The sequence below is a fragment of the Hippocampus bargibanti genome, linkage group LG14 (assembly GCF_051943395.1).
Source record: "Hippocampus bargibanti isolate YZ-2025 linkage group LG14, ASM5194339v1, whole genome shotgun sequence".
Taxonomy (NCBI): domain Eukaryota; kingdom Metazoa; phylum Chordata; class Actinopteri; order Syngnathiformes; family Syngnathidae; genus Hippocampus; species Hippocampus bargibanti.
Genome location: NC_142747.1, coordinates 7,552,796 through 7,573,579, shown reverse-complemented (window position 1 = coordinate 7,573,579; position 20,784 = coordinate 7,552,796). Strand labels below are relative to the sequence as shown.

The 20,784-nt window shown below is 44.1% G+C and overlaps 1 protein-coding gene across 5 annotated transcripts; it reads right to left on the bottom strand.

The window, feature by feature from the left end:
• Window positions 1–1,097: 1,097 nt before the first annotated feature.
• st3gal4 (ST3 beta-galactoside alpha-2,3-sialyltransferase 4) lies at window positions 1,098–20,515 on the bottom strand. 5 transcript variants are annotated; one of them, XM_089013436.1, is made up of 11 exons: window positions 20,239–20,515; window positions 16,352–16,420; window positions 14,595–14,676; window positions 14,156–14,245; window positions 10,147–10,244; window positions 8,625–8,688; window positions 8,428–8,523; window positions 5,761–5,965; window positions 5,540–5,677; window positions 2,070–2,219; window positions 1,098–1,996 (listed from the first exon to the last, which is right to left on the bottom strand). In XM_089013436.1, the coding sequence occupies exons 2-11, from the start codon at window positions 16,365–16,367 to the stop codon at window positions 1,907–1,909; spliced, it is 1,029 nt and encodes a 342-aa protein (XP_088869562.1). In that variant the 5' UTR covers window positions 16,368–16,420; window positions 20,239–20,515; the 3' UTR covers window positions 1,098–1,906. The 5 variants fall into 5 exon arrangements, with proteins under 5 accessions (XP_088869562.1, XP_088869563.1, XP_088869561.1 ...); XM_089013437.1 differs by having other exon boundaries at window positions 5,761–5,950; window positions 20,239–20,512; XM_089013435.1 differs by lacking the exons at window positions 16,352–16,420; window positions 20,239–20,515 and adding an exon at window positions 15,735–15,914 and having other exon boundaries at window positions 10,162–10,244.
• Window positions 20,516–20,784: the final 269 nt, after the last annotated feature.

Genomic DNA, 20,784 nt, shown 5'->3' with positions numbered 1-20,784 from the left:
GCAGCAGACATTAAAGACAAACAAGGTGCAGAGTAGTTTAACAAGCAACCTGCTTTCCTGCTACTTCGGCCGTGTACTTTTGCCACTATCACTAAAATACTGTGACGTCATAGTGACCATAACACCACACCCTCATGATGAAGCATTTTTTTTAATAGATTTACGTATCCAGCATTCAAATTCATGTTTGAATCAAATGAAAAGCTGTACATTATCTTTAATGTTAGCATTCATTCAAATTAAATTATCACATAACATGAGCCCAACGAGCTTTAAAATGTCGAGGGCGTAAATCAGTTCATGACAACACTAATGAATTGCCACACGTTCACCCGTTTGCACACGGCCCAGACAGCATAACTGTTGTTTGTCCAGATGTCCATGTTGTACACATTTGAGCTAATAATTTTCACACTGCAATTCAAATACAGTGAGACCTCAACTTACGAACTTAATTGGTTCCCAGACAGAGTGTGTAAGGCTAAAAGTGTGTATCCCCAAAAAAAAAATTCCCATAGGAAACCATTAAAATGGGAATAATCCGTTCCCGGGTTTCCATAAAATGTACTTTTCAACTAAATAAGCCTTAAAACTACACACAATATACCTTAGTCTATGTATAATAAATGTGCTATTGTATTGCAATGAAAGAAATACACTGCATTGTATCATAGAGTCACTTTATTTACATTTGTGATGGTCATTTATGGCTTGATGGAATGGCGTTGGAGGTCGAAGGTCAAAGGGTATTGCATGAGGACTGTGTTTGAAGAAATAAACTGTGCTGTAAAATAAAGTTTGATTTACCTTTTTGATGGTCGTTGATGGCTTATGGAAGGAGAGTCACCTTCCATAAGGACTGTTGGTGCTGTTCGGTCGTGTGCTTCCGCCGAAGATCACTCCGCCAGCCGTGGTGGGTGTGTATTATGAAAATAGTGCTTATTATAAGGTTTAATTTTCATACATTTGACGTTTGTAAGACGAAAAGTTTGTAAGTTAAGGTGTTTGTAAGTTGAGGTCTCACTGTAGTCTTGACATTTGGTAGGCCAGAGTCCAGTCAATCACTGCCAATACTAGAAATGGATCAACATGTATATTCGTTCACTGATGGTTACTGATTTTATTTTATCATTAATCATTCGTAATTTGTACTTATTTTAAAATGAATCATGTCAAATTGATTTCATGTTGAGGTTCTCCTGTGGAATTGTTGATACGCTCAAAGGTGTTTGATTGCCACCTTGTGGCCATATTGATTGAATACAAAAAGTACTCAAGTTTTATTTCCTTTTATTGTATTATCCAGTGGTGCCAGTACCACTAAAATTTCTTTAAAAAAACAATCAATATAATTTAACTGCACCACTCAAAGTCCTATTTCCAAACCAAGAGCAGATGAAATGCTGTGTGAATCATTTGACATTGTGTATTTATAACAACAGACAAAAATACTACTATTAAAACAGGAAGGTCATCCTTGGTGTGCACCTAGGGTCTCAATCTCATTTTTTGCCACGGGCCACATCGTAGTTATGTTTTTTTCTCGGGGGCCGTAAAAAATTTGGGGAATCCATTACCATTGCTTAATCCCCTAGGGCCACGTATTCCATATAGAGCACACAACAAATTAATGAATAACGAGTTTTCAAATTTCAAGTGAAAAATAATGCCGGTTATTGTGGTTTACATGGGCCAATTTGAAAGTAGGGTTCAGACTTTAGCGAGCGTCATGTAATTTCACGCAAGTTTGATTTGCTTTCGCGGGCTGGATAAAATGATGTGGCGGGCCGCATTTGGCCCGCGGCCTTAACTTTGACACTAGTGGTGTACACGAACTGCACACCATGACATGATGGGTTATAAAACCGGATGCATAAATTGATTTAGTACCCTCATCATACATGCCTCATGAATGTGGATGTAGGTATAAGATGGCCCCTGAGTCCTCCATTCTTTTTAAGACTTCAGCTTCATGATTGATATCATGGTAAGAGTTCTGCACAAAGGGCAAATAGATTTAGGATTAAACAGGTGGGACAAAAATCACTTTCAGAATAGCCATTGCTTACCTTCATTGATTTCATAGTATTATATCCGTAGTAATGGACCGGGTCCTTGATGTTTCTGGAGTTTGGATACCCAAAACCGGCTACGTGGACCACATCGCAGTAGTTAAGGGCAACGAAGACGGCGAGGATTCCCGTCGTGGGATGAACTTTCTGGAGGCAAACACGCATCATTTTAGTTTGAAACTTATTCAGCATCCTCAAATCAATGAAGCTCGCCACTTATTATATGAAATTCTAAGTGTTTACAGATTGTTCTTTAGACACAAATATGAGTTGTTTTGGGTCTCCCGGCATGATGAACTGTGATGGTAAGATTCTGACTGATATAGTTTACCTCAGCAATGATGGACGAGATATAACAATTAATGAGAAAGTAAGTAAAAAATGTGGTGATAATCGAGAGAAAATACCCTTCAGGTTTGGAGAATAGGCATAGTGATGGTTGATTTCAAATTTACAAGGTTTTTAATTGAATGAGAAATTTGCTCTTTGGCGTTCGTTTGCAATCGAATATCTGTACAAAACCGCCTCCATTATGCTGTAATTGCAAAACCGCATTTTGCCACAAGGTGGCGACAGAAGTCAACACAATTCGTGAGGTGCATGACTAGTTCGTCATTTGGACCTGTTTCCTTTAAAAGCACAGTCGGAATAAAAACATCAACAGACATCAACCTGCGACCGAAAGACGGTTATCCTTTTCATCTAAGAAATTCCAGAAAAAAATAATGGGAAAACTACAACTGTTTTAATGTACAGATCACGTAATTGTTCATTAGTTAAAACGCTGAGCACATTTCATTCATATTAATTCATATTGCCGTTTTCTGCCAATCATAAAAAAATGGCTCCATGAACATCAAGGGTGTGATCTCGCCATAGTGACGTTTGTGTCCACGTTTTTGTTACGGGGAGACGGCAGAACTTGGAGTTATGCCCGTTCTGTGTGCGTGTGTGCGCGTGTGCGCGCGCGCGTGTGTGTGTGTGTGTGTGTGTGTGCGTGTGTGTGTGTTCGCGTGTGGGTGTGTGCGTGTGCGCGTGTGTGTGTGTGTGTGTGTGTGTGCGCGTGTGTGTGTGTGTGCGTGTGTGTGTGTTCGCGTGTGCGTGTGGGTGTGTGCGTGTGCGCGTGTGTGTGTGTGTGTGTGTGTGTGTGTGTGTGCGCGTGTGTGTGTGTGTGTGTGTGTGTGTGTGTGTGTGTGTGTGTGTGTTCGCGTGTGCGTGTGGGTGTGTGCGTGTGCGCGTGTGCGCGCGCGCGCGCGTGTGTGTGTGTGTGTGTGTGTGTGTGTTCAATCCGATTCTTGTGGAATATCTGACATTTTGTGTGTATGAGGCTCATATGGCCTGGGCCAGAGCTCTGTGTAGTTTGGACACAAGCCTGGGGAGCTCGGGGAGCGGGCTGCACACTGACATCAGTGCAAGCAAAGAGCAGAGCCTGTTTTGGGAGAGGGGTGTGAACACACAGACTGTGTGGATCATGTGGTTTTTATACAAGGGTTGGCATTTCAAAAGATGAAAAGGGAGTGGTAGTGGAGAGTATATGGGTGGTTCTCAGAAAGTGTGGTCACGCAGGGTGACATGAGAGCCCAAAAATGAAGTTGTTGAAAGGCGTGTTAAAACAATTTTTGCTCTCAATGAAAACTTTTTACACTGCACCCTGAATAAATATTGTTCATGCTGCCCTTTGTTTGCAAGAGAGTGTAAGAATGCTGTGGTCTACTCCATATTTGAACACCTGGTACCTGACCACCAAACACTGATCACACAAGTAATACTGAAAAAACATGTTTTGAACATTTTAACCAAGCGTCTATTATGAAATATTGATCTCGGGAACCACAGGGTCAACTTTCAACTTTCAATGAAAGGACCGTACAAAATGTACTTGAACTCAGCTGAAATGGGTGAATCGACCCCTTTCACCCTTCTATCTACCATTATGTACCGAATATGCATTTATTTCTGTCCATAGTGTATACACGTACACCCCCCCACCACCACCATCACACACACACACACACACACACACACACACACACACACACACACACACACACACACACACACACACACACACACACACACACACACACACACACACACACACACACACACGCACACACACGCACACGCACACTTGTTAAACACAAAGCCCAATTTAAATATTTAAAAAATTAACATGCAGGTGTTGTGTTGTGTCATTTTCTGTCTAAACAATAGATTTTAGGTTTTGTTTTGTTTTGACGAAAAGAGCGATCACAAGGTAAATACAACGTAATATTATTATTATTTTTTTTACATATTATTATTATTATTAATAATAATAATAATAATAATAATAATAATAATAATACACATTTTCGACTCACTTCAAAAATAAACCAAACTAGAGGGGGAAACAAATCTAAAATAATAACTGTGACTAACATAGGCCGGAGAAAGTCATCAGATATGAAAGCAAGACAGGTAATACAACAGAATTTGCTTCCCGCTCACAGAGCGGATGACCTACAAGCCAAACAAGACTAACGTGGATGCGCACCAAAACAATATTCAAAAACTTCATAAACAACCACTTCTTTTGATCTACCCAAAATGTCCTCCCTTCCTTCCTTCCTTGGCCAACACCCACCACATCACAGTTTTGTGCTAATCTGCTGAATATGTCCTAAGTCATTCTGAAAGTTAGTCAACACCCCAAAATGTTAACCACTTCCAGACAAAATTTGCATCCTTGCAGATTCCCGCCGGTGCACGACACCATTTTCTTCTCTCTGCAACGTTCCTTAAAGTTTGTATAAACTCACACTGTCCATTTGTTTGCTCCCCAGTCTGACAAGGCAACGCACTTCACATTCTTTAACAAAAAAGGATTAACAAGGCAGAACCAAAAGAAAATGTGTCACTGCCAGGCACACAATCTCCTAGGAGATAGAAGAAATCATTAAGTGTGAAAAAAATCAGAGTTTCAGAGTCCAGGCTCATAAGCCAAACAGAAAAAAAAGGTCCAAGTTTTCAAGTCAAAACAGATCAATGGCTCACAGCTAAAATGTGTTGCATCATGTTCTCTAGTAGTCTCCATGAAGAAAGTTTCATCAATGATTTTTTCCCCTTTGTTTAGTGTTGTTTCGTTAACTATTAAATTGCTTAACGGCACCCGACATCTTTTGGAAATAGTTTAAGTTGTCCTTTGGACTCTTGTTTAGTCTTTCTATCCCAAGCCATATATCTGTCAGCCTTTATCTACTGCAAACTTGAAGAGGTGAAGAGTTTATGTTGCATCAAAATGATCTTTCTCATCTTTGGCCGTAATTGGTAGTGTCGAGTGGCAGACGTAAAATGGACCAAACGACACCAATGACGAGCAGAAGTTCAGCTTGTCAACAGGTTGCGGTTGGATGCACCCGTTTTGTTCTCTTCGCCAAGCTGAATTACACAACGCTGACTGTCGAAACTGAAAAGCAGAACCTCACCTCTTTACTCTTGGGGTTCAGGGGGATTCGGAGCAGCTTCTCTGCTGTCTGGTGCAAAAAGTGCGGATCCAGGACTCGGATTTGACCAACGTCAACCAACCAGATTTGTGGAGGGGGCTTCCAAAAACCTTTTCTGACCTGGAATGCATGCACACATAAATAGATGAGCCATGCCCAATACCACCCACCAACTTGCAAAAACGTTTTCACACATCTTGTACCCGCTTCTCGTTGTAGAGGATCTCTTTAAGCCACAGTAGATCTTGCTGCTTAAAAGGCACCAAGACCAAAAGTGTCCCAGGCTCGTTGTTCAAGTCTGGATTAGAGGAGGCAGATTCGGGGTAGAAGAACCTCATTGTGGTCTTGTTCCCGACGTCATCCTCATAGCCCTTCACAGGAGCGTCATTCAGTCTGGAAAAGGAGAAACTGGAGGGATAATCACATCCCATTTCCAAAATCAAAGTATTCTTCAAAGAACGATCCTGTAGTCTAAATTATTTGCTCTGTCGGAAAGATACAAGCCCCTTAAATCTTTCACTGCCATTCTGGAATTTATTCAGGAATTGAAAATATGACGTAGAGCGTCATTCCCAAATTTATTCGGGTTTGATTTCTTTTGCTGGGGTGTTAATAAAGCGCTGGCCATGGCCTCTGGCCAGTTTTTTTCCCCCTTCCACAAGGGGCAGCATTTCCCTTTTTTCCATGTTAGCGCTTTTTTAAAGGACAACCGACTTCACTTTTTTGTTTCTTAACTGACATCAGAAAAACGTTTTATAGCATTTAAAATACACAAAACCCGCAGTATGATATTTTTAGTCAAATGCAAAACACCAATAAAAATGACTTAAAGTGTCCAAAATCTGAAAAAAAATGAACCCGAAAGTGGCCAATTTCAGACAGTCCCGCCCCCAGTTCGTGACGTCACGTCAATATGTCTTGCATTGCTGGAAAATCAAAACAATGGCTTCAGATTCGGAGAATATGCTTTCTTGTTACTCATCCAGTTATGACTATGATTCAAATAGTTCTGAAGAAGAAAGCATACATGTTTGCAATCGATTAAATAATTTATTCCGTGTCATTTTGAGGCATCAAGGGTGGGAAATGTCGCACTCAAAAAAGGCAGAAACAAAGCCGTGTAAGGAATTAATCAGCCCGTTTCCACAGGCTGATTAATTCCTTACATGGAGCTTTGTCGCCCTCTTCTTTTTGGTCCTGCACAAAGTTTTCAGACCAAAGTACAGCAAAATGCATTGACGTGATGGAAGGACTGCTTCAATGTGTCCTTTTTTTGGTCAGAGGCGTTCCTTCAGTGACGTAGGTTGAGGACTCTTCACCAACTCAAAAACAAGACTTCCGGAATATTCAGTGCGAGTCTTAAACGTAAAATATAGCTATATGCGGTGGAATCTTTGTAAAATACGCTCCGTAGAAGTCATTTGAAGACATTTTGGACAGCCGCCCTCATTTCAAGCTCATATGACTCCAGACCCATATAATTTAGGAAATAACTCATTTTTTTCTGATGAAAGATAAAAGAGAGTCTAAGGTTTCTTACATTGCATTGAATGTTTAAGTAGTCCTAAAACTCAATATTCTGTGGGTCTTGCAATTTGAGTGACATTGACAAAAACCCTAGCACTGGAGTGGACAAATTTTTGCACATGTCTGGCAGTGAATGAGTTAATATTTACTCAATGAGAGGCTTGTCACCCAAGAGACACAATTTACATTTTTTTGACTGTCATGTTGTGGAAGAAATCTCTAAAAGTAAATTTTGTAAGGAGAGACACGTTTTTCATGTAAATGCCCTAATCCGTTCCACTCAAATCTTATTAAGCGTTTTGGAACATTCAAGTTGTGTTTCTATGACACATATCCAATGGCATTTGCTCTCAGGCATGCATTAAATTCAGACCATCAATTACCGACATGTCCTGCTACTGATTAATTTCTGAGGGAGAGGATAGCGAGGCACCCCGGACACGTTGATGTTGGGAAGAAAAATGCATTGTACCCAGGCCAACAACTGAGCTGTTTGAAAGAGGCTTATAGCAACTCCTCGTGTGTGTGTGTTTGTATGACTAGTCTTGTAAGTACCATACGTAGTGAGGACATTTTTGACAAGTGAGGACCCTTTGGCTGGTCCTCACAAGTTTTTCATTCTGAAGGCTTGGAGAGGGTCGATATATGCATCTGTTAAAGTTTCAGAAAGGTCCTCACAAATTCACCCAAAACGTTTTTCTGTGTGTATTTTCATTTCACTTGGATACACACACTTTTTACTCACTGTGTGTGTTTGTGTGTGTGTGCGTGGTTCATGAGAGGAAAAAGTCTATACCACAAAAAGTAAAACTATATTTTCACCACAGGGGTGAATTTGGTTTCCTGCTGTTATTTCAGTTTCAAGTCCACTTTTTATATCTTTGCTTTTCAAGAAGTTGAAGTGGGAAATGTGGTGACATTTAGTGTTCAAATGTAACATTAGTTTTTCTCTCAATTTATCAGCAACGGTGGTCCTCAATCCTTTCTGGAGTTATTCGGACCTCACAAAACATTTGAAACAGGAATGTGTGTGTGTGTGTGTGTGTGTGTGTGTGTGTGTGTGTGTGTGTGTGTGTGTGTGTGTGTGTGTGTGTGTGTGTGTGTGTGTGTGTGTGTGTGTGTGTGTGTGTGTGTGTGTGTGTGTGTGTGTGTGTGTGTGCGTTTGTGTGTCTGCTCCAAACATTCAAGTCAGAATTGCGCTTTCATGCCTGCCGTGGCAACATTTTCTTCTGTTTCCCATCAAGAAAGCTAGCTTGACATTTCTCAAAGGCTTTCTGATTGGCAAAATGGTGTGTGAAATGAAAACCGTAATCTGACAATAAATAGAATTTATTTATTCTTACCGAATGACCACATCGTATTTGTCAATGATGCCTCCTAAGGATGTGTTTTTGATGGCAAAGCTATTGCCTATGACAACACAGGTTCTGCATTCCAGGCTGAAAGAAAGAATTACAACGCACGTTGTTCATCCATGTTGATGAAACCTAATTCAAAACCATTATTTAAACTGATTGCCAGTGAGCCGTGACACACATACTTGTCTATGTTGGCCGGCATTTGATGATTGGTTGTTACCGCAAGAACTTTCAGCAGCTGCAGTTCTGGGTGGAATCAAGAAAACGGTAGCAGTTTAAAATGAGACAAACGTCAGAAAGTGAATAGAGCAGACATATGGAATAAAACAGCGGTGGAGACAACTGGGGCCATCAATGGCCCTGTCGGAGTAGTTAATCCATTGGGCCATGGAACTCTACAAACATCCAAGTAGGTGATTTGATGCAAAAACTAATAATATTATTAATATTAATAATAATAATAATAATTATTATTATTATTATTATTATTATTATTATTATTATTATTATTATTATTATTATTATTATTATTATTATTATTATTATATCAATGATAAAAATACAAATATTAAGTATACAAATGACAATAGTAATAACAATATGTATAATAAATAATGATAATAATAATAAATACAGTGGTACCTCGGTTCGAGGAACGCCTCACTGTTCGAACACCGATGAACAAAGATGAACAAATCGGTGTTCAAACAAAATATTCGAGATATTCTTGCTTCGGTGTTCGAACAGCAATCGGTGTTCGAACACCAATACGATGCACACGAGGAGGTGAGCTGAGCGGCGCATGGGTGTATTGCTCTTTCCGTGACCAACTGTTGTCGCGTGCGGGCGTGCAACGTTGTGTTGCCTGCTTAACACTACGAGGACTCCACTTTCTCAGCGGGTTTCAAAACTCTGAAGTACACTTTTGAGTCAGGGTGTATTCCGAAGCAGGCTTCTGATTGGCTGCCGGTGCCGAGTATGCAAATTGCCAAACGAACGTTCGAAGTCGCGAAAAATTATGACACATAATGTTTGTTAAATCCTCTCGCAAATTGCCAAACGAACGTTCGTTTGGCACACGAGGGCGCAAAATGATGCAATCCCAGAAGATGACATACATTTACGTGACGCAGGGAAAATACCTCGGACCAGGAAGAGTCCAGGTACGGTGGCGAGTTGAGTCAATCATCATCCGGCATTGGCGAGGTGATCGCGAACCGTATAAATGCCCCGTGTCCGTGATTAGAGAATTGACAGTTGGTGGAGGGCGGCCGGGAGAGGCAGTCCCGCTTCCCCGCCTCCCCGCCGATCCCCCCCACGCTGTCAATTCGCAAGTGACAGGAGCAAAGAGGTGGTTTCGGTGTTCGAAAAAAATCGCTTTTCGAACAGGGTCCTGGAACGAATTATGTTTGAGAACCGAGGTACCACTGTACATCCATATAAATAAATACATACATACCTACGTATACATACATACATATATACATACCTACATACATACACATGCACGCATGCACACACACACACACACACACACACACACACACACACACACACACACACACACACATACATACATACATACATACATAAAATTTGAAAATCATAAAACTGTACACCCCCTGGCCCGAGAGGAAAAGAATGGTTTGAAAAATAGTTTGAAAAATAAAATGATAAAAATAGCAGATAATCATATCCACACACCACTGCCCTTGATACCATAAGGCAGCGGCAACATTGACAGATGTTCTCGCCAGAAGAAATCATCCAGTTTTAGAAAGAGCTGCGTCCGTCGGCTAATGCTGTTGGGGGGACACAAAGAATGGTGGTTACACATGACTCGCATTAAAAGATCATGACAGAAGACTATGAATGTGGCAGAAAATGATTTTTTTAAGCTGTTTTCTGAAGACAAAACACACAATCGACAATGCAAACAATGCTGCCAGTAAACACATTCCGGCCTTTTAAGAAACTAATGCTTAGCTTTGGTAACACTTTAACTTGCCAATGTTCTTCTGGTATCTATTACAAAGGTGAAACAAACATGCTCTTAGCAGACCAGACGTGCCATTTGAATTGTTATGTCCCTCATTACATCCCACACTTCGTCGGAGGAAAGAGAAAAGAAAACGTTTTCAGAGCTTCTGCAGCAGTGGTTAGTATTTTGCATAAAATTGTTCACCAGCGTTGGACTCGAGCTGTTTATGACTCACTGTGGTGACACATTTTCATACCTTAATGCGCCAGCCACTTCTCCGTCGAAGTTGGAGCGGTTTAAACGGAAATAACGTCACAGCAATTTACAACCAAGATAAACTGGTGGACTTCATACACACTACATTTATCTTTTAAGAGGTTTTTTTTTAAGAGGTTTTAAGAGGTCAAAGTCCAGAGATGAAGAATTACAAATATGTGATCACATTTGGAAAGGAAACAATACTATTTGGAAAAGGTATCGGTAATAATTACTAAGCTTAAGCTCACTTAAACAGATTCATTCAGTCAGGATAATGACATTTTACACACACCTGAAAAAATAATCCATGCTCAGCCGATCTATTTATACTGTACATCCATCTCTAGTGGTGACTTGAGATATCAGCTGAATTCATTCTGTGACTACACACTGTCATGAGCGAGTTGACAGCGGGGCGGGGCCTCCGCTCCTGATGTCCCCCAGCTGCTGTCAATTCCCTCATCACCGACTGGTGGACATTTAAACCCGACGCTGGCACTTACCTAGCGTCGGAAGATACGTCGTCTCGCGCCTGGCCCGTACCTTGAACTTTAATTCAGTACGTGGCCCGAGAATTGTCTAGCCATGATCGCGTCTGTTTGTATGCACTGCATCGTATGCTGTTTTGCACCCTTGTGTGCCTTTTATTTTGTTAGTTAGTGTGGTTGGGTGGATTGCCGCCACCCGCCCACTAGCCTTGCTGTTTTTGTCACTTTTGTTTTGCAAACCTTTTACCAGGTCCGTATCATCTTGGACCCGCGCTTTCTGTTAATAAATCTTCTGCCTGCACCAACGCCTCTGTCACCTGCTTGGCGATCCACTACCACTCCCTACGTTCCCACTCGCCAGCTGCCACTGTCGTTGTCAGAACGTGACAGAATCTTCCGACCACCATGAATCCCGCAGACAGTAACCGTATCTTCTCCGTCCTCGCTTAGCAGGCGGAGCAGCTCGGTCAATTGGTGCCGGCCCTCGCGGAGGTTCGCCACGACATCATTCGATTGGCTCAACGGGTAGAGAGACTTGAGACCAGTGGCGCCTCCGCCTCGGTGGCCGCCCCGTGCCAAACTATGAGCCGCGAGCCCAACACCCCGCCCGTTACGGAAAGGAGCCCGGACGCTGTGCGCAATTCCTGCTGCAGTGCTCCATAGTGTTCGACCAACAACCACACCACCGACGCGGCAAAAGTGTTGTACGTTACCAGCCTGCTTGCTACCCCGGGAGCCGCATGGGCGTTCATCGCAGAGCTACGGCAGGTGTTCCATCACCCGGTGAGTGGGAGGGAAGCAGAAGGCCAGCTGTGGATCTGACACCAGGGGACCCGATCGGCGGCGGAATATTCCATCGCCTTCCGTGTCTTGGCCACCGCCAGCGGGTACGACGACTGCGCCCTACGGGATGTTTTGGCGCGGGCTCAATGCGGCGCTGAAAGACAAACTGGCCACCTGCAACGAATGCTCCAGCCTTCGCGAGCTGAGCTCCCTCACGCTGCAGCTGGACAACCGCATGCGGGAGAGGACCAGGGAGCGTGCTGCCCCGACGAACTCCGAGCCGCCGGCGGGGATCCGACGGGGTGGTGGTAGAATGGCCCACGCCCACCTCTCACAAGCAGCTACAATGCTTCCTGGGCTTCGCCAATTTCTACCGCCGCTTCATCCGTGACTACTGCCGGAAGGCCCTTCCGCTCACCCAACTCAACTCCACTAAGACCCCGTTTAGGTGGACGGAAGAGGCGGACGCCGCATTCCGCCTGCTTAAACGGGCATTCACTCACCCCCCAGTTCTCCGTCACCCGGATCCGAACGCCTCATTCATTGTGACGGTTGATGCCTCGGATTCGGGCGTTGGGGCGGTACTCTCCCAGCGCTCCTCAGTCGACCAGGAGCTCCACCCCTGCGCCTTCTTCTCCCGCCGCCTCAGCCCCGCACAGGCCAACTACGACATGGGCAACCGGGAGCTGCTCACCGTCGTGTTGGCTTTTCAGGAATGGAAGCACTGGCTCAAAGGGGCGAAAGAGCCGTTCACAGTGTTCCCATCCTGCCCGGCCGCCAGATCGTGGGGGCGCTCCAGTGGGAAGTAGAACGGAGGGTCCTGGAGGCATTAAGAGGTACCTCGGCTCCCGATAACTGCCCCACAGGCAAACTGTTCGTTCCCCAGTCGCTGCGTTCGGAGGTGCTGCAGTGGGGGCACACCTCCAAGGTGGCTTGTCACCCCGGGGTGAGCCGCACCGAGCACCTCGTCTGTCAGCGATTCTGGTGGCCGCGGCTCCGTGACGACGTAGCAGACTTCGTTAAGGCCTGCCCGTCGTGCGCCTGTGGCAACGCTTCCCATCAGCCCCCGGCAGGACTGCTCCGCCCCCTACCTTGGTCCCACATATCATTGGACTTCATCACCGGTCTCCCCCCATCCCGTGGTAAGACGGTCATCCTCAGAATAGTGGAACGATTTTCCAAATCGGCCCACTTCGTGCCGTTGACCAAGTTGCCGTCCGCTATCGAGACGGCAACACTTTTGGTCAACCACGTCGTCCGTCTCCACGGGATACCCATTGATATCGTGTCGGACCGAGGCCCCATTTCGTGTCCCGGGTCTGGAAGCTTTTCTGCAGGTCCATGGGGGCGTCGGCCAGCCTGTCTTCCGGTTACCACCCACAGTCCAACGGCCAGACTGAGAGGAAGAACCAGGACCTGGAGGCGGCCCTGCGCTGCGTTTGCCTCCATCGTCCTTCGGCCTGGTCCATCCATCTCCCGTGGGTGGAATATGCCCACAACACCCTGGTCTCCTCAGCCACAGGTCGGTCGCCATTCATGTCGGCCTATGGCTACCAGCCGCCGCTCTTTCCCACACAGGAAGGGGAGGTGGAGGTCCCGTCGATTCAACACCATCTTCGGCGGGCCCATCGCATATGGAGGGAGACCAGGGCAGCCCTGTCGCGCACGGCGGCCCGGAACCAGAAGGTTGCGGATCACCGTCGCCGTCCCGCGCCGGCTTACCAGGTGGGCCAGAAGGTCTGGCTGTCCACTAGGGACCTACGGCTGGCCGGGACTACTTGCAAACTGGGGCCGCGATTCGCGAATCTGTTCCAACTTCCCCCGCAGCATTAAATAATATTTAATTTCATATTTCAATAATAATCGAATTCATTGTGCTGCTCCAGTCATGCAGGTAAAAATAAAAATAAAACTTTTACTCAGCCCAATTCACTTTCTGGAATACTGAACGGCATCAAAGTAATTTGCGTTGAGGATAAGGAATATACTGTATGCATGTGAGTATTGTCCTATTATTGTTGTCACCATGTGATGCTCGTTGGTCTCAAACTTCCTGTCGCTTCAAAGTTTGGAAAACTGTCATTATTGATGCTAACTGTTGCCATGTTTTCCATGATATGAGTATTAAGAAAGCCGATGCATGCTTTTGAAATTTGGTCACAAACAATGTGTGAATTTCTTAAGCAGACATGTCGTGACGCACTTCAAGTTGAGGGTCTCCCACTTCTTCTGCGTCAGCCAGCCAGCACACAAAGAGTTGCTGCTCTTGACAGACTTGCTGGTGCCGGCATAACTGTGAAAAGACAGACACAAAGACAATTACCACCACTGGCATACAACTGAAAACTGCTGCTGCAGACATTTAAAAAGAACAAAAAATAAATTGTTCCAGACATTAACTGGGTCCTGAAGCTTCAAAAAGTGCAAAGTATGTCTGAATGAGACGCTAATTGACCAGCAGCGAGGATCAGTAGTCGGCTTGGACTACTTTACTCATGGGACCTCAGCACTTTGCAGTCCTTGAGAGCTTTTTTTAAGTACAGAGCGCATTTTTTGGTGTTAAGTGACCGTAATACCGGAGCAATGACAAAAGACAAAGCACGTGCGTGTGTGTGTGCATGCGTGTCTGTGTACATCTTTACCTCTGAACTATGGCATAGGAACAGTAGTATGTGAAACATGAGATGAATAAGAATAGAACTGGTAGAAGCCTAAGGCACCATGCTGAAATCAGAAAAAAAAGAATGATAATTTACTGCGATATAATATCAGATTATGAACCACAAACATTACCATGTAACAACAAAGGGAATTCATCGCAACAAAAGAATGCGTCTGACTCTTTTCGTATAAGCAATTTAATTCAATTTCAACACATATACGCTGATACATCCATCCGTTTTCTGTACCGCCTATTCCTCATTACTCACTCACGCGTAGGGACAATTTGGAGTGTTCAATCAGCCTGCCATGCATGTTTTTGCAATGTGGGAGGAAACTGGAGGACCCATGCGGGCCCAGGGAGAACATGCAAACTCCACACAGGGAGGCCGGAGCGGGACGCGAATCGGCGACCTCTGCACTGTGAAGCCACCGTCCTAAGCACTCGACTACCGGGCCGCCCCATATACGCTGATACATTTATTACAGTAAAGTCTCGTTATATCGATATTCAAGGGAGTCCGAAAAAATATCGATATAACCGGGACTATCGATATATCCGACCCTGTTTGCATGTAATTTTCTCCGTGCGTGCATAGAAATAGTATCGATATAACCGGGACTATCGATATATCCGCTATCGATATAACGAGACTTTACTGTATATCCATACATGAAGTGACAGCATATTTCTGCAAATAGTTTCCTGGTTTGTCTTGACATTCCTATTTGAGTTTTTTTACTCATTAACTTTCTCATCCATCTCAAAGCATCTTTCCTCAATGAAATGAAGGGACATGTCATTAATCCGTTCCAATCTCCCGCTGCATAAAAAAATATTTACAGTTTTTTTTCCCTTCCCTTCAAGATCAAGGTGAACGGGCACCATTCTCATTTTTTTGCAAACAACAAATAATCCTTTTCATCATCCTGATTTCAATGTCAGTCCCAATATTTTGTGTTTGTTATTTTTCCCACAGTAATCCAGCCCTTCGAATATTCATCTGCATCAAGATTAAGGTTAAACCCCACACAGACACACATTGACACACACACACACACACACACACACACACACACACACACGCACACACACACACGCACAGAGAGAGAGAGCTTACTTCTCGCCGCATTCTGGGATTTATTCATTTTCTCGTATGTCCTTGTCATGTCAGCTCAACACATGACACCAAAAAAAGGATCCAAATTCTTGCCTGCATTTGCAGTCAATTTCTATAGCCAGAAGATGTGGCAAAGAGCTATCTCTGTAACGGCCTTTTAATCAGAATTCGCTGCAGTGTGTCAATTTCTGCGAAGGAAATGGGCGTGGTGGAGAAACAAGCAGATGTCCGGAAGTAAAAAAAAACTGCAGAAAAGAGATACTGTCGTTGAAGGAGGTCGTTTGTGGTCAGGTACGGATCAGGGGCTTTTTTTTGGAACAGTGGTTCCTCAAAAGCCCAAAACACAATCGGTTCTCTGACGCTGATTTCCTTTTAAATAAATAAATAAATTCCGCCAAAATAAATTGAGTTGAAACCCAAGGAGCCGTCAGGCAACATTTGGACAAAATTAGAGTAACCTTTACTGGCAGATGGCTCATCGTGCTTTGGTTCAATGTTACATTTCCATCACCTTGTCTTTCAAAAGAATGGAAAGGCAATTTTGTCGATCTATTCACACATTTCTCACACAAATGTGGGAAACAGGACTAGATTTGATCACTGAGTGAAGATTTTACCTTTTCTTTCTGTCATTTCCAGTAACTGTCCACTGTGCGTTTACAATTGAGCAGCCCAGAGCTCTTGCTCTAAATGCAAAAAATATATATACAGTCACACAGTTGCAATGGAAACTATCATATCTGAAAGGAAAGCGGGCCCTAAAAGAGGAAACAACCATTTGAGACTGAGTTGAGAAAAAAAACATGCAAAAAATGTCACAAAATATGTTGTTCAACACAGATCAGTTTTTGAATATGTTTCAATGTGGGTGAAAATGAAAAAAAACCATGAGACAAACTGGGACCTAATAACGTCACACCAGCCCTTCCCGTCTCAGCACTGCCCCTTTGCTGATGGTAGTCACACACTGGAATAATTAAAGATGTTTCTGGAGTTCATGGGTAAAAAAGTTTCAGGTTTTTTTTTTTTGACCCGGCTGCTCTATAAATTCCCCCACTGCAGCGTGCAGGTAAGCAGCGATGCCTCCACCTCGCATATGCATCTTTAGGAGAAGTCACAATTTACAGGACAGATCTTGTTAAAAGCGTGACGTTTAAAATCAAATGTGCTTGTAATCGAAGCCGATTTATGTGAGACAATCCCCTTTCGTCAATGGATGCTACTGTCACGTTCTGGTTGGCGACCAACTGGTGGCGCTGTCGGCCCCGCCTGCACCTGCACAAGTGTTGCTCGTTTCAATCACCCATCCATTTTCTGTACCACTAATTCCTCATTAGGGTCGCGGGGGGTGCTGGAGCCTATCTCAGCTGTCTTCGGGCACGAGGCGGGGGACACCCTGAATTGGTTGCCAGCCAATCGCAGGGCACACAAAGATGTACAACAGTTACTCTCACACATAGGGACAATTTGGAGTGGTCAATCTGCCTGCCATGCAGACAAGCACTGGGTGGGCATGAGGTCCTTCCAGATGACTGGCAAACTACAGCGAACATAAACAGAGACACAGGTCAGAAAGTACTTGGTGTATCGAGTGGAAGAAAGGTAGATAAGGAGACTTGGTGGTGGAATGGGGAGGTGCAGGAGTGTATACAGAGAAAGAGGTGAGCAAAGAAGAAGTAGGACACTGAGAGGATGGACGGGAGTAGACAGCAGTACAAGGAGATGCGGCGCACGGTAAAAGTAAAGGTGCCAAGGGCCAAACAAGAGGCCTATGATGACTTGTATGCTCGACTGGACAGCAAGGAAGGTGAGGCTGATCTTTACAGGCTGGCGAGACAGAGAGACAAAGATGGTAAGGACCTGCAGCAGGTTCGGGTGATTAAGGATAGAGATGGCAATGTATTAACAGTTGCCGGTAGTGTGATGGCAAGATGGAAAGAGTACTTTGAAGAATTAATGAATGAGGAAAATGTGAAGGAACAAAGAGTAGAAGACGTGACTGTTGTGGACCAAGACACAGCAAACATTAGCAAGGATGAAGTGAGGAGGGCGCTGAAGAGGATGAATGCGGGAAAGGCACTCGGGCCTAATGATTTACCAATCGAGGTATGGAAGTGTCTTGGAAAGGCGGCGGTGGTGTTCCTGACTGGGGTATTCAACAAGATCTTAAATGGTGAACAGATGCCTGAAGAATGGAGACGAAGTGTACTTGTGCCCATTTTTGAGAACAAGGGAGATGTGCAGAACTTGTTGTACTAACTACGGAGGAATAAAGTTGATGAGCCATACAATGAAACTATGAGAAAGAGTAGTTGAAGCTAGACTAAGAGCAGAAGTGAACATTTGTGAGCAGCAGTATGGCTTCATGCCAAAAAATAGTACGACAAATGCAATGTTTGCTTTAAGAATGCTGATAGAGAAGTACAGAGAAGGTCAGAAGGAATTGCATTGTGTCTTTGTACATCTGGAGAAAGCGTATGACAGGGTGCCCAGAGAAGAGTTGTGGTATTGCATGAGGAAGTCTGGAGTGACAGAAAAGTATGTCAGAGCGGTGCAAGACATGTATCATGACTGCAAGACAGTTGTGAGGTGTGCTGTCGGTGTGACTGAGGAATTCAAAGTGGAGGTGGGACTCCACCAGAGGTCAGCTCTGAGCCCCTTCTTGTTTGCTATGGTGATGGACAGGCTGACAGATGATGTTAGAGAAGAATCTCCTTGGACCATGATGTTTGCAGATGACATTGTGATCTGTGGTGAGAACAGGGAACAGGTGGCGGAGAAACTAGAGATGTGGAGATATGCCCTGGAAATGAGAGGAATGAAGATCAGTTGCAGTAAGACAGAATATATGTGTGTGAATGAGAGGGATCCAAGTGCAAGAGTGGCTACAGGGAGAAGAGATAAAGAAGGTGGAGGATTTTAAGTACTTGGGGTCAACTGTCCAGAGCAATGGAGAGTGTGGAAAAGAGGTGAAGAAGCGTGTCCAGGCAGGCTGGAGCGGCTGGAGAAAAATGTCAGGTGGGATGTGTGATAGAAGGGTTTCAGCTAGGATGAAAGGAAAAGTGTATAGAACAGTGGTGAGACCAGCCATGATGTTTGGACTGGAGACAGGAGAAAAGACAGGAAGCAGAGCTGGAGGTAGCAGAGCTGAAGATGTTGAGGTTTTCTTTGGGAGTGACCAGGTTGGATAGGGTCAGGAATGAGTACATTAGATGGACAACTTATATTAGAGGCTTTGGAGAGAAAGTCAGAGAGTCCAGACTGAGATGGTTTGGACATGTCCAGAGGAGAGAGAGTGACTATATCGGGAGAAGGATGCTGAGCCTTGAACTGCCAGGCAGGAGATCGAGAGGAAAACCGAAGAAGATGTTTATGAATGTTGTCAAAGAGGACATGAAGGTAGCTGGTGTGAGAGAACAGGATGCACAAAACTGGAATAGATGGAGGACATTGATTCGCTGTGGCGACCCCTGAAGGGAAAAGCCGAAAGGAAAAGAAGAAGATTATGACCTTGAAGATGCACACGCATAATCTGTTTGAAATCTGCTCAAAAGACTTACATTAGGATGTCCTATGCAGCAGTTTAACCACATTTATGAGGAAACTGATGTTTTAAAAAAAGGCTTTAATCAAATCCATTTGCTTCCTCATTGCATTTTCCTCTTGGGAGTCGTAAACATGTGAACCAAGTGAGTCCCCACTGGCCATTTTAGAACACACATCCTTCTTTTGCTCGTTATGTGTGACATGAAGGGGATAAAATGAGATTTAATCGAATACAGCAGTTACATAACAGTAGATTTTCTTCACAAGTGATTTTGCAATGTTCCTATTGTTCTCCAAGCAAACCTCATGGAAGATTCGGCATTCTCCTTACAATAAATTGTAACATTTAAAAACATAATATACTTGTGTAAATCTGCTTCAATTCCAAGCCGCGACAGTTCCAGCATCGGCAGTCTGCGCTGACGCTCCTTTCTCCTCATGCCATGCATCCATATTAGTGTCATTCATACCTATTTGTCATGTGTTTTTGTGATGATACAAGTGCAGCGTGTTCTCCTGGAGACAAATTGCTTGTGTGTTGTACATACTTGCCAATAAAGATGATACTGATTGTGATCTGATTCTGATAAGGCAAGTTCATTTTTCCAACTCCACCCCAATGCAAACAAATTTACGACCCCAATACAGCTCAATAAACGTTACACGGTTGACTCCAATGAGCAAAAGTGTATTAGAAAGCGTGCAAACTTAACACGCCGCAGTCAATTGTCGCCTGCAAAAATAATCGAAAACCTTCGTGCTGGTCACGTCACGCGCAAGACAGGGATGAACAAGTGAGAGGTACGTGTTTTTACCTTCAATGATATTAAAAACAATGACAAAATAACAGCGTCTGCAACATCAGTCCAGCGTAAGAAATTACGACTCGTCAAATTGAATTACAGTTCGACATTTTTTTACATTTAGCGTCGTTTAGAATTCGAACAGCTTTACTCACCTACGTGACCACCGAATGCAGTTTGAATCCGAAGAGAAGGTTCAACGTCTCGAGGAACGATTGACCAGGTTCACGCCGCCGTCGTGGCGCAAATTATTTATTCCCCCGAGGAAAAAACGAGGCCCAGTTCGAAGAGCATTGCGGGCAACAAACCAGCGGACTACCGACCGGGGAGCTCACCGCTGGCCCGATTGCAGCCGCAGGCGCGTAGCGGCTCTGGTTCCAAAGGCGTGCGCTCGCTTTCCACTCCAGCAGCGCGTTGCAAACTGCCTCATTGCGCATGCGCGGAAAGATGGGGCAAGCAGGGTTTTAAACGGGCTGTGAGGTCAACTCTTCGCGAATTATGCAATAAACTCGTTGCATTTCAATCAAAATCTGCTCATAAGGTCCTCGTGTAAAGCTGTAAATAGCTGATTGTGTTGATAATTTCATGTGTATGAAATATTCAGGATAAACAGGTGGACTATGTCCTGAAGTATCAAAGCAGCAACAGTGGACTGTTTCAAGTTATTATTCTGAAAGGCCCTGTTACATCGATGCCTGATG

Excerpts from the sequence above, each read along its gene's own strand:
- st3gal4 (XM_089013433.1), bottom strand. The coding sequence starts at position 15,783 with ATGACAAGGACATACGAGAAAATGAATAAATCCCAGAATGCGGCGAGA. Across the intron at positions 14,677-15,734 it reads ATCCCAGAATGCGGCGAGAA|CATGGTGCCTTAGGCTTCTA; the intron begins GTAAGCTCTCTC and ends TTCTGATTTCAG. Across the intron at positions 5,678-5,760 it reads TCCTCTACAACGAGAAGCGG|GTCAGAAAAGGTTTTTGGAA; the intron begins GTACAAGATGTG and ends CATGCATTCCAG.